General features: G+C 47.3%; 2 protein-coding genes across 2 annotated transcripts; one reads left to right on the plus strand and one right to left on the minus strand.

Moving 5' to 3' along the window:
• Positions 1 to 2,952: 2,952 nt before the first annotated feature.
• LOC149375532 (uncharacterized) lies at positions 2,953 to 3,558 on the minus strand. Its single transcript, XM_089598721.1, has one exon. The coding sequence runs from the start codon at positions 3,556 to 3,558 to the stop codon at positions 2,953 to 2,955; it is 606 nt and encodes a 201-aa protein (XP_089454847.1).
• A 16,782-nt stretch (positions 3,559 to 20,340) lies between these two features.
• LOC149375533 (uncharacterized) lies at positions 20,341 to 23,445 on the plus strand. The gene is made up of 2 exons (XM_089598722.1): positions 20,341 to 22,639; positions 22,706 to 23,445. Exons 1-2 carry the CDS (start codon positions 20,341 to 20,343, stop codon positions 23,443 to 23,445), a joined length of 3,039 nt encoding a protein of 1,012 aa, XP_089454848.1.
• The last annotated feature ends 504 nt before the right edge of the window (positions 23,446 to 23,949 follow it).

The following is a 23,949-nucleotide window of genomic DNA, read 5'->3' on the forward strand; positions in this document are numbered from 1 at the left end:
ATGGATATATGGAGGATCGCGTTTCTGCCATTCAATAGAGTACAGAAAGCACTGCATCTTACCGTACATGTTGCCCTTAACAAGAAGGGCCACCAATTTTTTGTATGCTGCACAGTAGCAAATTCAAATTAAATTCATGGACTATTATATAAAATGCGTGAAAGTTCATGCAAAACCTTTTTTTTAATTCAGATGGTTTGAGGAATATTGAAGTAATAACCCTTTTCTTCCTTTCAGTATATTACTAAATACTGCACAGCATCGTAGTACTGATGGGTATCAGCGATTCTAGTGAGCAAGGCATCGTCCTTGCGCAGGACGATGTCTCTGGAAGCGGTGGTGTCAGCGACTACGACCGCGGCCGCCACCTTGACCGCCATCGGCAAGTTTTGATTTACAATGGCCCGCTCAACACTTTGGATTACTCCACAACGATGGTCTGTCTTCATCTCATCATCCCCCACAAAATATATTTGTAAAAATTTTGGCTGTCCATTAGGTGGAGGCAACAGTGAATCTATTTTGTGGTGTATTTGACCTTACACCGTAAACGTTGAAGAAAATCCAGAAATGATTAGGATTTTGTCCGCACCGAAGAAAACATGCATTATATTTTTTTAACAGTTAAGAAACCATCTAGACTTATCCAATGCACCTGTAAACAATGTTTTTAATGGCTTCACAGGCTCTTCTAAAATGGGAATGGTGACTTTACCCCGCGAGCAACACATTTCCGCCCTTTCCTCATTCCATTCTTAAGCCCCATAATGATCACAAACATTATCCATCTAGCAAATTTTAATGAACATGTCGTCACTATGGTCTAACGTCGCATCATACTGACACGCACAGTTATCAAACATCCTCCACGAGTTTCTTGTAAACGTTTGCCAGCGCACAGCTTGACGCTGAGTGACTACAAGACCGCAAGCATTTGCCTCATCTGCTGTTTCAGACATACGCTAAAAAGCAGTACGCTCAGCATTTTCTTGGCACCAAAAAAAAAGCTTCTTAGAGTGTCTCAGGAGCATGTTGAGAGGCTATGTATACAGCATTTTGCTGGCAGCGTTCATCAGCTCGATCTAATGTTTCCCCAGCTCTAAATTCAGCCTGGCAGGCTGATTCCTTACTTTTACGTTAATAAGCAATGTGACGTGGTAGCAAAATCTATCACGTCACTGTGTACCTGTGTTTGGAGCAAGTCATTGGTGGCTACCGAGTCCTATAATGATGTACATGTATTTCAATCTATAATGCTTTATAACACATTATATTGTATGTGTTCTCGGTCCCATGGACTACGAGCCAAGGGGAGAGAGAAGGACCGAAAACAAGGAGAGATGTTGAATGTGTGAGAGGTATGGCTCAGTGAGTGTGTGTATAAGACGGAGGAGGGAGAGGAATAAGCTCACGACGCGATGGGGGCAAACCAAGGGCCAGATGGCCGCGACGGAGACTGAGTTTTTAAAATCTCTAACAATTTACCGGTTTTTAGGAGTGTTAGAGATTTTTAGGATGTCAAGGAAGGAACGCGCGCACCTACGCCAGCAGACCGCTTTGTATAGGCAGTATTGGGTAGAGTAGCATCGAGGACAGACCGTATCGGGATACATAGGAACAGTGACGGGCGAGAGGTGAGAAGAATGTTAGCAGGGATTATAGAGGAGAATTATTAGTGGAGTAAAATTAGGAATTAAAGGAGAGAAACCAGAAACAAAAAAGCGGACCTTGGAGAAGAGCTGTGGAAAAGACGAAGGAGGGTAGCCGCAGAGTGCCCTGTCGACAGCCAACCGTACAGCCAGATCACCGCGACGATCAGGACGAGCTTCAGGTAGCAACAGGTGGTTGCGAGAATAGTGAGAAGGTAGGTGTACTTTACGCTAGGTGGTACACCAAGACCGGCTGCCAACAGCCAGGCCCAAAGACGAGTTCGGTGGAGAGAACGACCAGGAGGTGTTTGAACTAAGACGTTGGCCCCGATATCAGTGTGCCAATATATATATATATATTGGCATGCAAATTGTAATCAGTACCTTCACGAAATTAGGCACACCATAAATATGGTGACCCAATCTAAAATGAAGGTTTTCCGGTCTATTTCAATTACGGCTGGCACCCCAGACTGGTGAAAAGTTTCCGGAGAGAGGTTCAGACCACCAAGACTATGAAGAAGATAGGACCTGAGGCTCAGGTGGACAGGATGAAAAGTTTGGATACGTTGCTGACCTAGTAGCTAAGCATATAAATACGGCGAGGGAAACCCAGGTGGAGCGATTTAATAGGAATAAGAAAGACGTAAGTTTTCCGATAGGAACCCTAGTACTGCGAAGGACCCACCCTTTATTCGATGCGTCAAAAAAGTTCTTGGCGAAACATGCACCTAAATTTGGAGGACCCTATGAAATAATTGAGGTTAAGTCGCCGACGGTCGATGTGTTAGGAGAAGGGGATGGGAAAAGTCGCCGTCTCAACAAAGCTCACGTATGGGAACTTAAACGACACGTGCTGAAGAGAGGACAAAAGTAAATTAGGTAGGACAGGAAGAGGATGACTAAGTTTTTATTTATTTTGTTTGTTCAGGTATACAGAGTCTAGTTGAGAGTTAGAAACATCGAAATGGAAGGTACTCAGCTTTTGTCTTCGAACCGGTTGGAGAATGCCCAAGAGATAGGGCCGGAGAGAGAATTTGAATTTGAATTTGAATTTATTTTGGACTAAGGACTCCAACGGTCCTACATAGTCCTGCACAGTCGGCAGTTTACACAATCATAACAATATTAATTGTAAATCAATATTCACACAAAGTCTGTACAGTCAAATTATAAAATACATACAAAAATAAGATTAATTAGAATAACGAAAGATAAAATGAATAAAAATAAAAACACAAGAACACAAAGAAAATAAAAAAAAATAATAAAGTACAAATTTCATGAAATTTCACAAGCACAGTTAACTTGTCCGCTCACTACACTGGACCCGAAGGAGATGGTCCAAGAGTCGCTTCCTGAATCCAGGCCGTCCACAAAAAGAACGAATATCCACCAGAAGACTATTCCAAAGCGTGGCAGCTTTAATACGGAAAGAGCATTTAAAGAACTCCGTCCTAGCCCAGGGTATCTCCAGGTCCAGTGCACAACGTCTCCTAGAGCCCCCAATGGTGCTTTTCCGATAGTGAAACTTATCAAACAGATACTGTGGCTCCTCATGTTGTAGTACGGAGCACAGTAAGCAGATACCAACGTAATCCAAACGAAGACTGTACTTAAGAATGGCAAGTTCGATGTACATCGGACTTATGTGCTCAAACTTTTTAATGCCCGTGGCATATCTGACTGCTGCATTTTTACTTCTCTGGGCCTTCATTTGCAGTTCTGCAGACATACCGAAAAACAGGCTCCCACAGTACTCATAATACGGGAAGATAAGTGACTTAATAAGCATTAAGCGCGTGCCTCGAGGTATCGAGTCACCACACTTTCGAAGTCGGGAAAGGGTAGCATAGCTCCTCCGCGTTGTTTCAATCAGCTGCGGCGCCCACGTGAGTGTGCTATCCATGATGACACCAAGTATCTTTACTGCGCTGCAGTACACGAGAAGGGCCGGAGAGAGAAAGAGAGAGAGAGAGAGAGAGAGAGAGAGATAGTATCTGGAATCCGATCCAGAGGGAGAGGGAGTTGAAATCAAATTAGCGGGAAGAAAGAAGAGAGGTAGATTAGAGAAGGTAAAGGAAGAAAAAGACGGGCCAGGAAAAGGAGGGAGAAGGCAGCAAGAAAAAGGAACAAATATATTGGACGAGGAGGCCTATGGACTGGTGGAGTTATTCGACGAAGGGCTGAAAGAGGAGTTGGACTGATTGTTGTGGAAGGTTGGAGGGGTATCCCTCCTAAAGAAAGTTTGGAACAAGCCCCTTCATAATTCGGACGAAGAGGACGATACCGACTCCGATTCTCTCCTCCGTTTTAAATTGTGGCCCTTGGGATTTTCCGTGGGACCCCCTCGGCCCCCCGTCATGGAGAGGCAATTTGAGAGCCTGGTGAGCCAGATGGGATTGTGGAAAACCCAGACCACCTCCACTACCACGGTATCGAAGCCCTCATGTGGTTGGTTGTCTCCACCGGGACTAATGGCAATTACTGGTAGCCCCCAGAGACCTCCAGAAGAACCAGGACGTTGTTCCCGCAGAGTTTTCCCAAGAGCCCCAACCACTCTGCCAAGACCGGTACCGAGGAGAAGGGAACCACTTGGACGTATGTTTCCATCGAACCTCATGGACGATTTCTCACTGAAAGGGTGGAGAGTTGGGACATGTTCTCCTCTGTTCCCCCGAGACCAGAAGCATCTCGAGGATTAAAAGCCATTCTGGAAGAACCCCCGGGGAAAAAGGGACCTACAATCAAGGTGGTCCAAATCTTCCACCCTCCAAATCGAGAGAGGGGTTGGTCGCCTACAAGACCATCAAGGCAGTAAGTACCATATTTGGCAGCCTACTACCTATTCCGATCGACCCATCCTTAGATCCTCCCCCCTTCTGATGCTTCAACTGTTGGCAGCTGTGCCAAATTTTCATAAAGTGTCTCAGACCATCCGTGACGCATTGTCGGGACTGTGGGCGCCGGGAGGTAGGGATAGAGGATTGACCCCGGTGTGGCTCTGAGAAGAAGCGCCGACGGGGAGAACGGAAGAGGGGAGTAGCGGAATTGTCGGTACACCCTGGCGAGGTCATCAACTTAGTGACCCGCCTAGATCTAACCAAGGAAGGGAAGCCATGACCCCCTTTCACCATACAGAGTACCCTTGCCGATTCCAAGACCGCTGTCAAGAACATCAGACCAAGGAGACGGCAAGGGGAGCAAGGAAGACTGAGAATCCAGCGAGTGGTTATGGATCGACCACTGGTACCCCAGACCTCCGAGGTCAGCTGGAGGATTTACGGGCCAAGAAAAGGAAGATGGTGATGTATTACAAGAGGATCGAGGAGGAGTGAGAAAAGAGGAAGGCCCATATCCAAAAAGAAGAGCGAAAGAAACAAGATAGACGGCAAGTAGAAATATCGAGGAAACAAAGAGAGGAAGAACTTAGAAAAAAGAAGAAAGAAAAGAAATAGCAAGAGAGAAAGTGAGAGGAAGAACAAAAGAGAAAAAAGGAAGAGCGAGAGAAGAGATGGGTGGAACAACAAAGGAAGAGAAAAGAAGAGGAGCGAGAAAGAGAAAAGAAATAAAGGGAAATACAAGAGAGGAGACGGATAAAGCCGCGGAGAACGGAAGGAGGACGGGGAAAAGAAAGGAAGGGAACGACAAGAGAGAAGACGGATAAAGCCACGAAGAACGGAAAGAGGAGGGGGAGAATAAAGGAAACGAAAAGGGGAGAAGAAGGGAAAGGGGAAGGGGAGAATCAAGGAATAGAATAGACTGAACTGTGGGATAAAATAATGGTGGACTGAGACCGAAAGAAGAAAAAAGAGATGGAAGCTCAAGAGAACAATAGGAAGAGAGAGAGAGAGAGAGAGAGAAAGAAGAGGAGGAGAGGAAGAAGCACGAAAAGTGGAAGAACGTGGATAGATACCAGAAGGAATTAAGGAGAGGATTGAAGAAAAGTGGCTGGAGAACATCAGGAGGAGAAAGGAAGAGGAGCGAGAGCTTCGTCAAAGAAGGAAGAAAAAGGCGAACGAAGACAGGAGAAAAAGGAAGAGACAAAAACGAAGAAGTCTCGTAGACAGCATAAATCAGAGAAATGTCGTTTATCGGGATCAAAAGGGAGCCCACATATGAGGTATCGGAGCCACCGATCCCGCTCAAGAAGGCATAGCCTTCACTCCCGTAGTGGTCGATTGGAAGCGGCCCTCCGGCTGGTGGAACGCATCGACGACTTGCCATCCATCACCAGGTAACAGGTGTTGGACGGCACCTTCCAGAAGTTGTCCTTACCACCCTAGAGTTGGAAGCCACCAGATCAGTAAAGATGGAGCCAAATAAGGCAGACAGTAGGATAGGATGCAAGGAAGCCGTGGGCAAGAGTCGTGGAAGGAGGGAGTTAAGAAGAGAAAAAGAGAAGATCAAGAGAGAAAGAGAAAAGCAAAAGGAAAAAAAAAGATTATCGAAGTCAGAACGGGTAGGGGCCGAAGAAGAGAGAGAGGGATCTTTATTTTTCAGAAACTCAAACAAGGAAGATGCGAGGAAAAAAGGGTAACAACAAAAGTAAACCCTGAGCCAGATTAATAATTATTAATTTCAAAAAACCAAAAGGACCCACGAGATAAGGGACAACGACTATTAGGGGAGAGACCCGAGGTCAGTGCTGTTTCATTAATAACGTAAGGTAGTCGCCAATAATAGACGACTTTAGACATTCTGGGGCATTTCTTGCCTAGGAGGGGGGCTTGTGACGTGGTAGCAAAATCTATCACGTAGTGTGTACCTGTGCTTGGAGCGAGTCATCAGTGGCTACCAAGTCCTATAATGACGTACATATATTTCGATCTCTAATGCTTTATAACACATTATATTGTATGTGTTCTCGGTCCCGTAGACTACGAGCCAAGGGGAGGAGAAGGACCGAAAACAAGGAGAGATGTTGAATGTGTGAGAGGTATGGCTCAGTGAGTGTGTGTATAAGACGGAGGAGGGAGAGGAATAAGCTCACGGCGCGATGGGGGCAAACCAAGGGCCAGATGAGTTTTTAAAATCTCAAACAATTTACCGGTTTTTAGGAGTGTTAGAGATTTTCAGGATGTCAAGGAAGGAACGCGCGCACCTACGCCAGCAGACCGCTTTGTATAGGCAGTATTGGGTAGAGTAGCATCGAGGACAGACCGTATCGGGATACATAGGAACAGTGACGGGCGAGAGGTGAGAAGAATGTTAGCAGGGATTATAGAGGAGAATTATTAGTGGAGTAAAATTAGGAATTAAAGGAGAGAAACCAGAAACAAAAAAGCGGACCTTGGAGAAGAGCTGTGGAAAAGACGAAGGAGGGTAGCTGCAGAGTGCCCTGTCGACAGCCAACCATACAGCCAGATCACCGCGACGATCAGGACGAGCTTTAGGTAGCAACAGGTGGTTGCGAGAATAGTGAGAAGGTAGGTGTACTGTACACTAGGTGGTACACCAAGACCGGCTGCCAACAGCCAGGCCCAAAGACGAGTTCGGCGGAGAGAACGACCAGGAGGTATTCGAACTAAGACGTTGGCCCCGATATCAGTGTGCCCATATATATGTAGAGAGAGAGAATCTACAGAATTTTGAGAGTTGGTGGAGGTGAATAAATAGCGTGGGCGCGCTGTAATGGTTATACAAGTGATTGTGTTCATCCGTAATTAGTGCCCCCATTTTCCCCTTTTTTATTTCTGTTCTGTTCTGGAATGTTTGGCATTTTTGAGCCAGACACCGGTGGTGGACCTTCTGAAAGGGAGGAATCCAGTGGTAGGAATTTAGTTTGTGACGTACGTGAAAGAGTTTTTCACAGGATCTGAGCGGAAGTTGATCGGCAAGAAAAATCCTCGCTACAGCAATATCAGTTGATTCTTGCTTTCTAACAATTTGCATAGCTTGAGCTCTTTAAGATCTCCTAAAAAAATTCCTTTTTTGTTTGTAAAACATAATATCAATAACAATACCTAACCTAAACCTTAACATAACAACCATTAATAAACAATGCAAATTGTGGTGCATACAAAATATAAACGAAAAACTTACACTATTAATATAAAATATAAGAAAAAATATCAATTTCCTTTAAACCATAGTAATTCGTGTACGTCTGTCTGCAGCGTCTGGCATCATACGTGTCTGCCCGTCCGGGTCCAGGTAAATATAGTCTGTAATGTGACAGGTGGCGGTGTTGCCTGCCCAGTAAAGCGCTACACTGCCATACAGGCTCTATTCGAAAATGATACGTTGGTTAAGTTTTTGGTGGGTACTTACACCCACCCCGGCTTAACCGACCACGTGTTAACACGTGTAAACAAAGATTAATCAGCTGATCATGTTTTGGCGTAATTTGAGCGCTTTCAAGTTCTCTTTAACCACCTAAAAACGTACACTCGCCAAACACGTAGATGCACGTTGCGACTACTATAATCTCAATTCGCCTTTTGCCAGGCGTATCGTAAACGAGCTGCACGCTGTGTTTAATGAGCACAATGAATTATCAAAGTGATTCAAATCACACATGCACAAGCTAGGTAGTGACAATCACGCTATTGTGATAGAACACAAGCTGGCGAGCATATATGTAGATTCAACGCACCTGTTATTGATGACGTTGCTGGAACCATGGTTGGCAACCGTACAGTTACGCGACGAATTGTGACTCAAAGAAGAAATAATGATCTTCAGTTCATCAGCGATACCCACCGTTTATATGATGCTCTCCAATATCCACTAGTTTTCTAGAAGGGACAAGACGGATATTGCGCATCCCGTGACAGGTAATTCATTCATTATTAAGAACATAATTAATATATTATTAAAGAATAATTATTCAATTAATTATTATTACAGGAGCTATAAAGAATAAGAACGTTAGCTCAAAGGACTTTTATTCGTATTGTTTGATAATTACATGTGGACGAGATAATATCATTTTACGATGTCGTGAGCTTTGCCAACAATTTATGGTTGACATGTATGTGAAGATATAGAGTGAACGACTACGATATTAGCGATACGATCAACATAAGCTGCGCGTGGAATAATATACATTCACTTGCGAGATGCTATTGCAAACAACGCTGACACTGCTGAAATTGGTAACTCTGTTATCTTACATCATCATACATAAGTAGTCCCTGCACGTACAAGGATAAGTGCAGGATGCTATGACTTTTGTGCGTAAATATAGACGACCGTGTCTTTTCATTACTTTAACATGTAATCCAAAAAGGCAGGAAATTACATCGTTGGTATTACCAGGACAAAATTTAATACATCGTCATGACATTATAGCACGTGTGTTTAAACAAAAATAAAGTCATTAATCAGCTTTACTACAAAATTACATGTATTTCGCTCCATACGTTGTTGGATATATTCGGTTAAGTAGCAAAAGCGTGGATTACCTCATGCTCATATTTTAATTTGGTTCGTCGACAAAATACGTGCTGAAGACATCGACAGTTTAATTTGTGCAGAGATTATAGAACTGTCTACTGATCAATTACTAATTGATATTGTTACTATAAACATAGTTCATGGTCTGTTCAAAAATCTGAATCGTTTATTACCTTGCATGGTAGATAGAAAATGTACAAAGCGTCTTCCTAAAGATTTCACTAACGGTACAGTCACACACGTTGAGGAATATCCAATATATCAACGATGAAGTACCGAAAATGGCGGACAATCGTTTATTAATACTATCAGTAATGCAAATATTGGTATTGACAATCGTTGGGGGGTATCATATTCACCTATGCTGAGTAAAACATTCAATGCTCGTAATAATGTTGAGTCATGCCGTTTGGTTAAGAGTATCAAATATATTTGCAAGTATGTAAATAAAGGAAGTGATGTAGCTGTATTTAGAATTGAAAATACTAATGTAAATACTCCTCCGTTGAATAAAAATGATGAAAATTACGAATTACCAAATTGGCCGGTATATACGTTCCAATGAAGCTATCTGGCGTACTTCCAGTTTTTCAATTCATGAACGGGATCCAGCAGTTATCCATTTAACTATTCATCTTGAAAACTGCCAGCACGTACATTTTACGACCCGATCGGAAATTCTTACTAGGCTGCCTAGTTGGCAAGGTAGGGCCTAGGTAAGCATGAAAGGGGGCGTGAGGCTCGCACTAGCTAGTGGCTAGCTAGGTTATTTATGTACAGATATATTATCCTCTTCCTACTGCTTACACACACATAAGTATGAAAGTATGTATAATATGTATATATGTAGAGCGCGCGGTGGCTCAGTCGGCTAGGTCGTGGATTGGCACGCGGGGAGACCGTGGTTCGATTCCCGGCCAGTGCGACTTTACGGGCAAGTACCTCTGTGATTTTTTACATGTGCTTTTTCACCACGCAATGCTCCTCGAGGAGGGTTTAGGCGACCTCCTCGCAGCAAAAATTGCCTAATTTCCCCCTACCCCCCTTCCAGTAATGGGAGGCCTCCCACCCCTCTTCCCCTCCTTTTCCAAAGTGCTAAGTGCCCATAGTAGTGCCCTTATTAAAGGAGCCGGACGTAGAGCACTCTAATATAAAAAAAAAAAAAAAAAAAATGTATATATGTACACATGTGTATAGATATGCATATGCGTACGTTGATGCGTTCTGCTGTACTGCATTTTTTGAGTTCAGTACTCATATTCTCATGTATTCTAAAATCGGTATTTTTATTAATACATGTAATATAACCTTCCTGCATTATGTTTAGCTGAAAATAGCTGAACTAATTAGTTGAAGGATTGTTGAGAAATTATTGCAAGCACTCTTTATAACTTACAAAAAAAAGGATCCATTAGTACAAAATTTCAGATTTTTTTATTTCCATACATAACAGCAAGTTGCTGTCAGCAACACTCCAAAAGAGAAACATGTTACATCTGAAGAAGATGTTTCAAGTAGTCTTGAAGTTTTAGCTATATGTATTTTATAACACTAAGTCATTTTTGCTCTGATAAAATAATTTCCTAATATAAAAAATGACCTAACGAGGGTACCTACATAGGGCCTACCTAGCGCCCCGTTACACGGCGCCATCTAACACTGTACATTGGTCTCGCTAGTACCTCGCTAGATTAACTAGGCTGCCTATAAGGTAGGGCCTACCTATCGCCAACTTACGATTTACGATCGGGGAACGATGCAGTGCATGATCGTGCCATAAATCTACCAAAAACCACGCTCACCAATATTTTTGAACTGTGCAATTGTGCGGATGCTTCTGGTGCCTTTGCACAAACACTGTTCTATTATGAAGTCCCTCAATATTGTAGGTGGGCTCAATCGAAAAAAATGGATGACCTGCAAGCAAAGGACACTAGTTGATACGTGCCCCAGTTTATTAAAATTAAATAATTTGGGTCATGTATACTGTTATGTAACAAGCTTTAGGGATTCTCGTGTAGATGGGGAGGAAGTAATTCCGATTTATTGAAGTTATACTTCTATAGGCGCGTTCTGACCTACGGATCAAATCAACCGTTTCAAATTGGTGACCTTGAGAAAAAGTGTAACGGAAGTGGATTTTGCTTGATTCTCCCCCTTCACCCCGCCCCTCTTGACGTACTTCCAATCTCTCTACACTACCCAACATCTAACATCATTTTTGCACCACACTAAACAACATCATCTCACCGTACCACACCACATATTTTGAATTTTACTATTTTTCTTCTTTCAACCAATTTCTATAAAAAAAAAAACCAGTTTTCACAGAGATTCGAACTCCATCGACGGCCCAGACGAAGAAAAGCTTAGCTCATATTTCTCAATGTTATTCTAAAAGGCAAAATCTGAGCTAAGCTTTTCTTCGTCTGGGCCGTCGTACTGTCCTTTTGCATACTGAGCAAACCCTTTACCCTTTCTGCTATGAGCAAGCCCAACATAGGAAAACCGATTACTTCACTTTCTCTTACAGATCGTAACTTATTTTCAATGTAAATTCTCATTTAATGTGGATTCATTCATTTGGTTTCATTTTACATTACATAAACAAGTTATTTAATGAAATATATTTTTTTGGTACATGACTTTTTTAAAAAGAAGCACTCATTTATTTATCATTAATTTTTAACTTTCAAAATAAATAAATTATTGTTGATACAATTTTTTCACATTCATGAAAAGAACTTTAATTAATGAAAAAAAAAAATTTCCGTACTGTATAAATACAATAATTTATTTTTACCGCGTTTTCTTCTTTCACGATTTTTCTTAGGTAATTGAGAACAAAATTCAGAGAGGTGAGAGGAGCGCAAACATATGCTGCAACGCTGGGAATTATTTTTCTCATAAGAATGAACTTACATACACGCTTTTACGCATACTTGGCCCCTTTTTTTTGTGTTAATGAAAAAAAAAAAAAAAAAAAATTATAGATCTATTTTAAAATGAAACAGGTTTATCTAATAGTAATCTTTCTTACAAACAAAAAATGAGAGCTTTATATAGATCTTGTAAATCTAATTTGAAGTGATTTTTCCATAAGATTACATTTTAAATTGATAATATTTTAAATTAAACATGTGAAAAAAGGTATGGTTGAAAGATTTGCTATTTCATTTGGGTGTTTCTTATTTTCTTAGGAAGTTGTTTTGAAATCATTGGAAGATTCGATAAAAAACACAGTCTTGTACTCACCAGCTGCCATATTGTTTATATTGTATTGTACCATAAGGTATGGTTTATAATTGTTCTCTTATTAGATGTTAAAATATCTATTAAAACCTCACTTAAATAATGTAGGTATACTCATTCCAACAATAGTTGCACCACCTTTGTACATAACATTGTTTAATGCGAGGTATACTTATATTTATGATTATAGTATTTGCCATATTATTTTATAGAAGTATCACTTCTTACTTGGGTACTCAAGTACCCACTATCTACTGGTTAAATAAATGGATTAAAGAGTCCGGAATATTGTAGTGGAATGCTTCGCCAAAAAGGCAGAATAGTGGTTCTGTTGGCATGTACGACTTTTCAATAGGCTGTATATATAGTGTGTGAGACAGCGCCACAGGCAAGGTGATACTTGCGGGCCCTGTAGTTAGTACAGTGTAAGCCACCGTGCCTTCCACACCTCTCGTCGTTTCTAGATTCATTGTCTTTGTCTGATAAGTCGGTTGTAAGTCTGTAAAGTCTGTGAATTGTATCTGTTGTGTTCTACGTCGGTCGGCAGTTTTTATTAAATAAACTTTTTGTTTATCTTGTAATACTAGTTTTTATTATTTCGCGCACCCCCTTTACTCACACCTCTTCAGGTTACGGGCCCCAGACTCGCTTCCACCGCGCGTGATCTTTGTTTTGTGTGGGCGAGAGTGATAAAAGGGAGGATGGCGGAAAGGGCTGAAACAGCAAGAGATGGACGGGAGAGTCCGATCGAGGAAGCGGCCGAGAGAGTGACCCCTGGTGACCAGACCGAGTCCGTTGTCGACCAGGCGTTGTCGACGCCGGTCGAGGAAAGGGGAGCAAATTTGGACGCCGGAACCGAGATCAGCGGTAGGTCAGCACTTTGTCTTTTTCTTGAGTGATGCCTAGGTTGGACGCTACGACGTCAGGTAAAAAGGGGATTTCTTGTGCATTCTGAGAAATGCGCGGGATTCCAAGAAACACGTGGCGTCGGTAGCGCGACACGCACATGCAAGAGCGGGGCGGATTGAGAGGGGCACAACATATTGCGGCTGAGGAGAGAGTTGGGTCTCTCTCTCTCCCTCTCGTGATGACGCGAGGCTTTTTGACTGAAAACATATTACGAGGCCGTTTGTGTTTTGTTTTCGTGCTTTCTCGCGTCTCTTGTTCTTGTCGCCTCGACTGTTGTGTGCGCGTTACAATATAAATGTCTGAACTAGGAAAGTTTGAACGTGTGTCAGCAGAAAATTATATATGTCCTTTCCCGGTGTTTTTAATTATTTGAACTCTAGGCAATAAATATTCAAGGCGGTTTTCAGATTTAGTCAGAATAGGCTGATATTTTAAAAGTTTACATTTTCTTTTAGACGAGCAAACTATCGATGCTCTGTCGAGAATATGTCGGGGAATTTCATCCCAAGTCAAGTCAGAGGGGCGACAACAAGCTGCTATCTTGTTGGTGGATAAAAGGGGAATAATGGCATGTGTCGGGCAAAGGGATATTCCCGCCAAAGGTGTGTAAACGAAATTATTTTCCGTGTGACTCGCACAGTCACGTTAGACTTGTGTTCGGTCGCGCGCAGCTGTGTGAGTGCCCAGCGTGCAATCGTGCTTTGTGTTCGAGCACGAGAACACGCTTCGGGCCACGTTGACTAGATTCGGCTTGCGTTCGGTCGATTTCTAGTTGACTCCCTGAAAACAATGTCCGTCTTTTGTTTTAGATTACCTGATCGGTGACGATTACAAATACATCGTTGAATTCCTTTGTAAAAAGGGAGGCAAAGTGACGTTGCCAGAAAATCTATTCAGGGAAGACGGGGAATGCGAGGAACCTGCTCTTGATAAACCCGGGTTATTTGAAAAGTCGGTCGATGTGTTTAAAATGTCAGATGAGAAAAAGTCCGAAATGTCAGAAGTCCGAAACTTTGATGAGATAAATGTAGACAGTGAAAATCTTTGGCAGAAATTAGGCGGAAATGAGTCTGTACACGAAGCACCCCCCTCTTCCCCGTCGCGCACACCGGAAAATACCCAACTTAAAATAAAGAAAGTGCAAACCATTGAAAACAAATATAAATGGATAAACGTCAGCAAAACGAAGTTGCATATGGCAGATAAACAGAAAAATAAAAATTTTTCAGAAAACACCATGCTGGCAAGTTTCGACTCAATGTTGGCCGCGATTAGTCAGATGATCGAAAGGCAGGAGAAAGCAAACGAAGAGGCAAGGAAGGCAGAGGAAGAACGGGCAAGGAAGGCAGAGGAAGAAAGGCAGGAGGCTGAGAGAACAAGGGAGGAGATATTTATGGTCATGCGCAATTTTGACCAGAGGTTGTCCCGGTTGGGCGAGCGGGTGAACGGGGTCGAGTCATCCGAGGCCCAATCGTCAACCAGGGCACCCCTGCAGTCATCAACTCCTCGCAACGACAGAAGACGGGTGAGTCTGCAAGACAAATTAAAAATGTTCTTGAATGACACAAAAAATGAAAATTTGTCAAAAGGCAGAGCGGAACTTCTCGCGACAACCATCAGTCAAATACATAAATTCGGCCGTGATACTCAACACATATACAATTACCATCTGTCTAAAGATATGAAGTTCGAAGTTTTTCTCGATAAATTTAAGTCTGAACTCCGGTCTAAAGGATTATTATATGTCATTGATTCTTCGATTAAAAATACGGAATTTACTAACGAAGACATGATCAAAGAAGACAAATTAAAAGTCAGAGATATTTTATTAAGTAGAGTAACAGAAAAATATCATTTAAGAACTTTTTATCTGCAAGATCCGGTTGTAATATTAGAAAGTCTGAAAGAACTTAAAAAGGGGGAGACGCCCCTTACAACGGCCGCGATTCGTAAAAAATTGCATGAAATTAAATTCTACAAAGGGAAAGAATCGGTTGCTAAATTCATAGAAAAATTTGAGGAACTGGTCAGAAATTATGAGACTATAAGTACGTCTGGTCCCTTTTCTGAAGAAGAAAAGCGAGATGCCTTTTATACTGCCGTAATCGGAGCGGTACCTAGCGTGCAGGTGACAGACTTCACGCTTAAAATGCAAAGCAGAGATGGAAAGGGTATGACAAATGAAAACCTCATGTCATACATGTTAAAGGTCGAGTCAGAAGGCCTAGCAGAAGCCACTGGAGGTCGCCCCACGAGGGCAGCTTTGACTGCCTCTTGGCCCCAGGACCGTCTCCGTTGCTTCAACTGTGATGACTGGGACCACATGGCTGACAAGTGTCCGAAGGCAGGTACCGGACTCAAGAAGTGTTACACGTGTGGCACGTTCGTGTATGACATCCCAGCTCACAAGAGAAGCAGCCCGAGATGTGGTGAACAAAATAAGTCTGATTCATGGGATTTTAAAAGGCAGGGCTGTAGAAGTCGAGGGAATCGAGGTGGCCGCGGCGGTGGCCGTAGCAGTGGCCGAGGCCGCTCCAATTCCCGAAACTTTGGGCAGAAAAGGGACTCTAGCAACGTCAAGGACGAAAAAGATCCCAAAAGGCAGAAAGTTTCTGACCAGGGCCGGGAGACGAAGGGAAAACGAGATGCTTCAGGGTCAAATAAAGGTGAGTCTCTGACGTTGATCGAGCCCCCCAATACTCTGTTTTCAAACTCTGCAGGTTGGGTAAATAATTCAGAATCGGATGGAGAAAATAAAATTAAATTTATCGCTGATTCGGGAGCTACTGATCATTTTGCGAAGTCAGAAAAATTATTTACAAATATTGACAGAAACAAAATTGGTAAAATAAAATGTGCAAACTCAGACTCATCCGCAGACTTGAAAACGGAGGGAGTGGGAAATTTGCTGCTTAAAAATTGGAATAACGACGTTGAGTTGCAGGGAGTGGTGTGTGCTCGCGACTTGATCGGGAATTTATTGTCGCTTCGGAAATTTGCTGATATGGGCTTGTCAATCTATTTAGATGACAAGAAGATTAGTATTTTCGATCCTAATTCTGAAAATGTCTGGATATCGGAAATATATGAAAAACCCTATTGGAAGGTTGAATATGTTAAGTCGGACAACAAAAGAATGAAAGTCTTGACGGCTGAGTCAAAAGCACACACTATTCCTGAAAATTCAACTGCAGATATAAAATTAAATAATAAGTCGAAAAATTCAGAGAGCTCGGTCGGTAAGTTAAATAATGACAGTTTTGAAGATGTATTTTTAATAAATGACAGAAAATTTTATGAAGTCGGAACAGTCCTGACCGAAGAAATAAAAGACATTCAAAGTCCGTTTAGCGAAAATTATAAAAAATTCAAAGATAACAACGGGGCCATGCTGTGGCATGTCAGACTGGGCCATGCTTCGTTGGGGTATCTAAGGGAACTGCAGAAAAACTATCCGGAAGTAAAAAGTCTGAAAGAAGCCATATTTGATGATGTGATTAAGACTTGTGATGTGTGTTTAAGAACAAAATCCCAAAAACTGCCTTTCCCTTCGGTACGCGAACGAGCATCCCAACCTCTACAAATAATTCATTCAGATACAATGGGAATCATTAGTCCACCCTCTTACTCAAAAAGATACAGATTTATTTCGGTATTTATTGATGATTATTCCAAATTTGCAATCGCTTACCCGATGAAAAACAAAAGTGATACGGGTGAATGTTTAGATAATTTTGTTAAAGGCTGTAGAAATCTTCTTGGGTTTGAAGCTAAAGTGTGTTATCTGAGGTCTGATCAGGGTACCGAGTACACGGGAGGCTCCGTGCAAAAAATATTAAATGACCTTGGAGCTGAACTCCAACTGAGTTGTCCGGATACCCCTTGTTCGGGTTTTCTTACCGACCAAGCGGGGACCCACACCCTGCCATGCAACGTCGGTCGCTGCGCTCTCTCCCGGCCTCCCACCTCGTGCGTCACCGCGCTCGGCAGGTGGCACTCACTTGTGTACGAGGGCTCAGCGAGGACAGTCGCACGCCTCGCCAGAGAAGGAGAGAGGAAGAAGACGACGATTACACGCCGAAGCGACTATCCTTTGTGCCTTTCTTTTATTTAAAGCGTTGAAAGCATTTTGTAATCCCCTGCGAAACAAATAAAGCAGTAAAAACATTCATTTGGTCCTTCGAGCCGGATCCCGAGGAGAAGAGCAGCCAACGCCGCAGCTAGGGTGGTCACAGTCTGCGATTCGACTTACACAGCGTAATGTAAGTACAGTTTAAAGAAATGTTGTGTAATGGAGGTCGTCGTGGTCGACACAGTTCCCACGATTCGACACAGGTGTTGGCCGCGACGAAGTCGTGCCGCCATTAACGCTTGCCTTGCAGGCACTCGCGTTATCAACAGCGTGCACACGGTGGCTACCGCGGTCGCCACAGAGCCCGCGGTCCAGCAGCTGTGCTCAGCCACGGCAGAGATAAGGCCGTACGGTTGTCGATGCGACGTTTTGTTCGACGCCATTCGAACGTCGGAAAGCGAGGCTTTCGCGGCCGCCATTGTTAGCCGCGATCAAGCGCTTGCGGTGTTCTCATCGGCCGCGGCCGCCATGTTGGCCTCGTGTCGCGCGCGTCCGCCTCGCGCGGCGGAGCTGTTGCGCTTCGCTGGCGCGGGGGGTCGACGCCGAGGGACAGGCTTCGAAGCTTGTGTAGCTTGCGTGCGCGTTGGCACGCGCGTGGTCTACGCACGTCCCTTTTGGCATCCTCGCCCTTTCGTGTTCTCTCTCACACTCTTTCTCTTTCACTCTCCTTCTATCTGTTTTGTCTGCCGTCGATGCACCGCGCGTCGACAGCTGTGTCGAGTCTGACGATGACATGGCCCCGCCGCTCGTGGCCCGGAGGCAAGACATGCTTCGTGCAAACGTCAAGCTAGTGATCGTTTTTTCAGGTCGAACGACGACTGGGCGAGCTTGCTCGGCTCCCAGAGCGCCCTCGCCGGCGTCATCAGCCGGTTCGCACGGGACGTCGAGAAGATCGACCCCCCGAACTGGAGCCTGGGTCTCGTGGAAGTAAGGCTCGAGCTGCTGGACGGCTACTGGAACACTTTCCAGGCCAATCACGTGAGTCTCCTGGAGTCACCGCCGCCCGAGAAGCTGGAGTCTCTTGACCAGATGTACTCGACGGCAGAGTCGGACTATATCGCCTCTCGATCACGCCTTTACAACGCAAGAAACACCCTCACGCCTCTCCCTGGCCCGGGCAGCGCCGACCTGGACCGTCATAACTCGAGACACGGAGCCCGCTTGCCCAAGATCAGCATCCCTTCCTTCTCGGGGAAGCGAGAGGATTGGGAAAGTTTTCGGGACCTCTTCCGCGCGCTCGTCCACGACGATAAACAGCTCACCGACGTGGAGAGGCTGTTTTATTTGAAATCCTTGGTGGACGGAGACGCCAAGGCAGCTCTCGACACCGTTCAGACCATCGGTGCCAATTACCCAACGGCTTGGGCCTTACTCGAAGCACGTTCCGAGCACCGCCGTCTTCTCATTCATGATCATATCACGGCGCTCCGTAACATCAAGTCTCTGAAGGAAGAGTCAGCTCGAGGGCTTCAGGGTCTCCTCGACACCCTGGGAAAACATCGAGATCAGCTGGAAGCTCTGGGTCGTCCTGTGTCTCAGTGGGACGACTGGATTGTCTCCTGCGCGATGACTGGCATGGATCCGACGACCCGGCGCGCGTGGGAGGACGAGATCGAGCGACTGGAGAGCGCTGGCACGGACACCACGGCGGATGTTGCCACTTTTGCTGCCTTGACGACTTTCCTTCGTCGACAGTGCCGCGCGCTCAGCTCCGTCGAGGCCTCTCGCCCTGCTCGACCAGCCAACACGGCCAGCATGCGCTCTTCGGCCCCCCCGTTTCCTGAACGAAACTTTAGAGCCCTTGCCACCAGTAGCTCGCTGCCGCCATGCCCGTCGTGCAGAGAGTCGCACTACCTGGGTCACTGCGCGCAATTTCAAGGCCTTGACGCGCAGGCCCGGCGACGCATGGTCTATCAAGGGCAGTTATGTTTTAACTGCCTGAGACCAGGTCACGCAGTAAAGTTCTGCTCTTCACGGTCCGTCTGCCAGCAGTGCAGGGAGCCCCACCACAGTCTGCTGCACGAGAGCAACCATCGGCGCAAGCCTGAATCGGATCAGCGTCCCTCTTCTCCCAAGAAGCCAAAAGTCGACCCCGCGGGCCCGTCCGCCACCGACTCACAGCATCAGGGGCCTCCATCGTCCTGACTAGCCGTACTTCCGACCGCTCTTGTCCAGCTAACCGGTCCCACCGGCCGACGTGTCGCTGGTCGAGCTCTCCTTGATGCGTGCTCTAAGGTTACACTCATCTCCATCCGGTTGGCCCAGCAGCTCGGCGCAGCGCTAGAAGTCAACGAGGCGAGCATTCATGGGGTTGGGGGAGGGTTGACCATCCCTTCGAGAACCCGAGCGCATCTACGCCTTGAAACTGGAGAGCATGCACCGCCAATCCACCTGACAGCGCTCTGTTTACCGCGGCTCGGGCTCACCTCTCCGTCTGCCCCCTTGCACCCAGCCGTGATGAGACAGTGGCTCGATCTTGAGCCTCTGGCCGATCCAGCGTTTGGCACACCTCGCCGTGTAGACATTCTGCTCGGAGTCGACGTTTACCACCGCCTCATCGAACCAGGTTACGTTCAGCGTGACGAGCTCGTCGGACAGCGCACGGCTCTTGGCTGGACTCTCGTCGGCCGGGCCCCTGGCCTGGGCTCGAACGCCCTCATCACAGGCACAACTCTGCACACGAACACTCAGTCGCCCTGGGATCAAGAGCTGGCTGCGCAGCTCCAGCGATTCTGGGAGATCGAGGAGGTGCCACATGTCAGCCGCCGAGCGCCTGAGGATGTGGAATGCGAGCGAATCTTTGCCGATTATCATCGCGCTGACGACGGGCGTTACATTGTGCGACTTCCGCTGAAACATGACGCTGTGCGCCTCCTTGGTGACATTCTGCAGGGCGCCACCGCGGGTTTGCGCTCGTTGCATCGTCGGCTGCAGCGGACTCCTGAGATGGCTTCTGAGTACGCCCGGTTCATGGCAGAGTACATTGCCCTCGGTCATATGAACCCCCTTACTGATGACCAACTCGCTGCATCGCACCGTCCAGTGCACTATATCCAATATCACGGCATTTGGCAGCACGGCGACCAAGGTCGCAAACTGCGCGTTGTTTTCAACGCGTCGAGCCCGACTTCCAGTGGCTATAGCCTAAACGACGTGCTCCATGCTGGTCCTCGGCTCCAGACGGCTCTTCCCAGTGTGCTCCTGCGTTGGCGTCGTCACCGGATTGCGTCCTGTACTGACGTTCGCATGATGTTCCGCCAGATCCTGATTGATGAACGCGATGTCGACCTGCAGCGCATTCTGTGGAGCTCCGACCCAAAGCAGCCACCTACGCACTACCAACTGCTCACCGTTACCTACGGTGCCTCGTGCTCCCCGTACCTGTCACTACGGGTCGTACAGCAGCTGTGTGAGGATGACGGCCGCCGCTGGCCCGAGGCCGTCCCAGTGGTGATGAACGATCGCTACGTTGATGACATCCTCTCCGGCGCTGATGACATCGGCTCGTCCAAGCGTCTGCGCGACCAGCTGATCGGACTTCTTCAAGCGGGCGGTTTCCCTCTGCGAAAGTGGGTTGCCAGCACGCCCGAGCTTCTTGAAGACCTTCCCGAAGACGTCCGCCTCCGTCCTACTTGGGATCAGCTCAGTGTTGAAGGCCTCGTCAGCGAACTGGGCGTAGGCTGGGACCCGCCCTCGGATTTCTTCCATTTGACGCCGCCCGTTGTCGAATCTCAAACCACAAAGAGATCCATGCTCGCCGCGCTCGCAGGCTTGTTCGATCCGTGCGGCTGGCTTGCCCCGATCGTGTTGAATGCCAAGCTTTTACTGCAAGACCTGTGGCGCGCGCGCTTGGACTGGGACGAGAACGTACCGTCCTCCATGACTCGCCGCTGGACCGCTTTCACCGCCGAGCTGCAGGCCATTTCCGGGTTTTCTCTGCCTCGTTGGATTGGTATGTCTCCGTCGTCGAATGTCCAGCTGCACGTGTTTTCTGACTCCAGTCGCCGTGCTATGGCCGCTGTTGTATATTCGCGGCTGCAGTCCTCAGATGGGCCCGCTCTCTGCCACATGCTTCTCGCTCGTACTAAGCTTGCGCCCATCCGCGCGCTCAAGCCGATGACCGAGCCCGCCGCTCGCATGACCATCCCACGTCTAGAATTGCGAGCGGCCCTCATCGCCGCCAAGCTTCTTCGCTCAGCAGCCAGCGAGTTGGGAGTCGCGATCGAGCACTGCCACGCTTGGTGCGACTCTCAAATTGTGCTCCACTGGATACGCTCTGATCAGCCGGCCAACAACGTGCTCGTCGACAACTACGTCGCTCAGATCCAGGAGGTCCTGCCACCCAGTGCCTGGCGATACGTGCCGTCGCAATCGAATCCGGCCGACCTAGCCACCAGAAGTGCCGACATGAGTGGTCTCCGACAGCAGCCCCTGTGGTGGAGAGGCCCCACGTGGCTGGCCCAGGACGACGAGTCTTGGCCCCAGGAGACACTGCCTCCACCCACGCCCACGCTCTCACTTTGCTGCGCCTTCCGCGCGCCTGAATCGGACCTGCTGCAGCTCTTCTCGAGCTTGCGCGCTGTATTGGGCCTCCTCGTGCGCGTTCGTCGATGGGTGCGACACCGCTTGCGGCGCATGCCCACCCGTTCTGTGCTTTCGCCGTTGACGCCGTCTGAGATTCAGGACGCTTTTCTGGCCTGCGTTCGGTTGAGTCAATCGATGACGTTTGGGGATGAGTTGGCACTCCTGCGGAAGCGTGAACGTCTTCCGAAACGGAGCCCTTTGACCTCTCTTGCCGCCTTCCTCGATGCCGACGGAGTTCTGCGTGTTGGCGGGCGGCTCGATCACTCATCGCTGTCTTACGAAGAGAAGCACCCTCCCATCCTCAGCGGAACATCGCCGCTCGCTCGACTCGTGGTCTCTTGGGCTCACGCACGCGCCCTCCACGGTGGATATCGCGTTACCAGCGCATACGTCTCCAGGCGTGCCTGGATTCTCGGCGGGCCACGCAGAATCAAGGCTCACATTAGAGGGTGCGTCATCTGTGCCCGGTTACAGGCGCGCTCTTCAAGCCAGTTGATGGCTCCGCTGCCCGCGTCTCGCGTCACGCCGTCTCGCGCTTTTGGTCGCACCGGAGTCGATTACGCCGGGCCCTTCTCCGTGCTTACATCGAAGGGACGGGGGATCCGGACCACAAAGGGCTACATCGCTGTCTTCGTGTGCATGACCACCAAAGCCGTGCATCTGGAGCTTGTCGGCGACCTTTCCGCGGCCACCTTCTTGGGTGCTCTCACCCGTTTCACCGGTCGTCGAGGCTGACCATCCGAGCTTTGGAGCGACAACGCCACCTGCTTCCGTCGAGCTGATTTGGAGCTCCGCGAGGCGTTGCAGGGCGCAGAATTTGACTGGGACCTAGTCGCCGGGACTCTTGCCTCCCAGGGGGTTTCCTGGCAGTTCATTCCTCCTGGTGCGCCACATTTTGGAGGACTCTGGGAGGCCGCGGTCAAGTCGACCAAGAGCCATCTACGCCGTGTGCTCGGCTCTCGTCATCTAACGTATGAAGAGTTCTCTACGGTTCTCGTTGGAATTGAGGCCGTGTTGAATAGCCGCCCGTTGACGCCCTTGTCTGGCGATCCCTCTGACCTCGAAGTGCTCACGCCTGGACATTTCCTCATCGGGGCTCCCGTCGACTCCATCATCGAAGCTACCCCCGCTGCAGAGAATTTGGACCCGCTCACGCACTGGGAGCTCGTTAAGGCCGTTCGCGCCCAATTCTGGACGCGCTGGGGCCGTGAGTATCTAAATACTATCCAACAGAGACCGAAATGGAGCGCTGTCCGTCGGAACTTCGCGGTGGGGGACTTGGTGGTTCTTCTTGACCCTACGCTGCTACAGTCCAGCGGACGCTGGCCTCTGGGCCGTATCACCCGCATACACCCTGGATCCGATGGACTAGTCCGGGCTGCTGCCGTCAAGACAGCCACCAGCGAATACGTGCGGCCCATTGTCAAGCTTGCGCGTCTCCCTGTGGCATCTGCGGACTCTAGCCTCCCTGCGACGGACGATCGAGGGACTCCCCCCGCTTCGGCGGGCGGTGACTAGGGTTTCGCTCTTGGATCGAGGCGGGCGGGATGTTCGGGTTTTCTTACCGACCAAGCGGGGACCCACACCCTGCCATGCAACGTCGGTCGCTGCGCTCTCTCCCGGCCTCCCACCTCGTGCGTCACCACGCTCGGCAGGTGGCACTCACTCGTGTACGAGGGCTCAGCGAGGACAGTCGCACGCCTCGCCAGAGAAGGAGAGAGGAAGAAGACGACGATTACACGCCGAAGCGACTATCCTTTGTGCCTTTCTTTTATTTAAAGCGTTGAAAGCATTTTGTAATCCCCTGCGAAACAAATAAAGCAGTAAAAACATTCACCCCTGAACATAATGGCACGTCAGAAAGGCTGAACAAAACAATTCAAATGAAAGTCCGAGCTCTGATATGTGATTGGGGGCTCCCGGAAAACATGTGGGACTTGGCACTAAACGCAGCTGTATTTGCGTACAATCGTACTCCACATCGCTCAAATAACATGGAAATCCCTTTAATGAAGCTGGCTC

The sequence above is a fragment of the Copidosoma floridanum genome, unplaced genomic scaffold (assembly GCF_036245765.1).
Source record: "Copidosoma floridanum isolate Cflo_tuat_1 unplaced genomic scaffold, Cflo_Japanese_pri ptg000006l, whole genome shotgun sequence".
NCBI classification, from domain to species: domain Eukaryota; kingdom Metazoa; phylum Arthropoda; class Insecta; order Hymenoptera; family Encyrtidae; genus Copidosoma; species Copidosoma floridanum.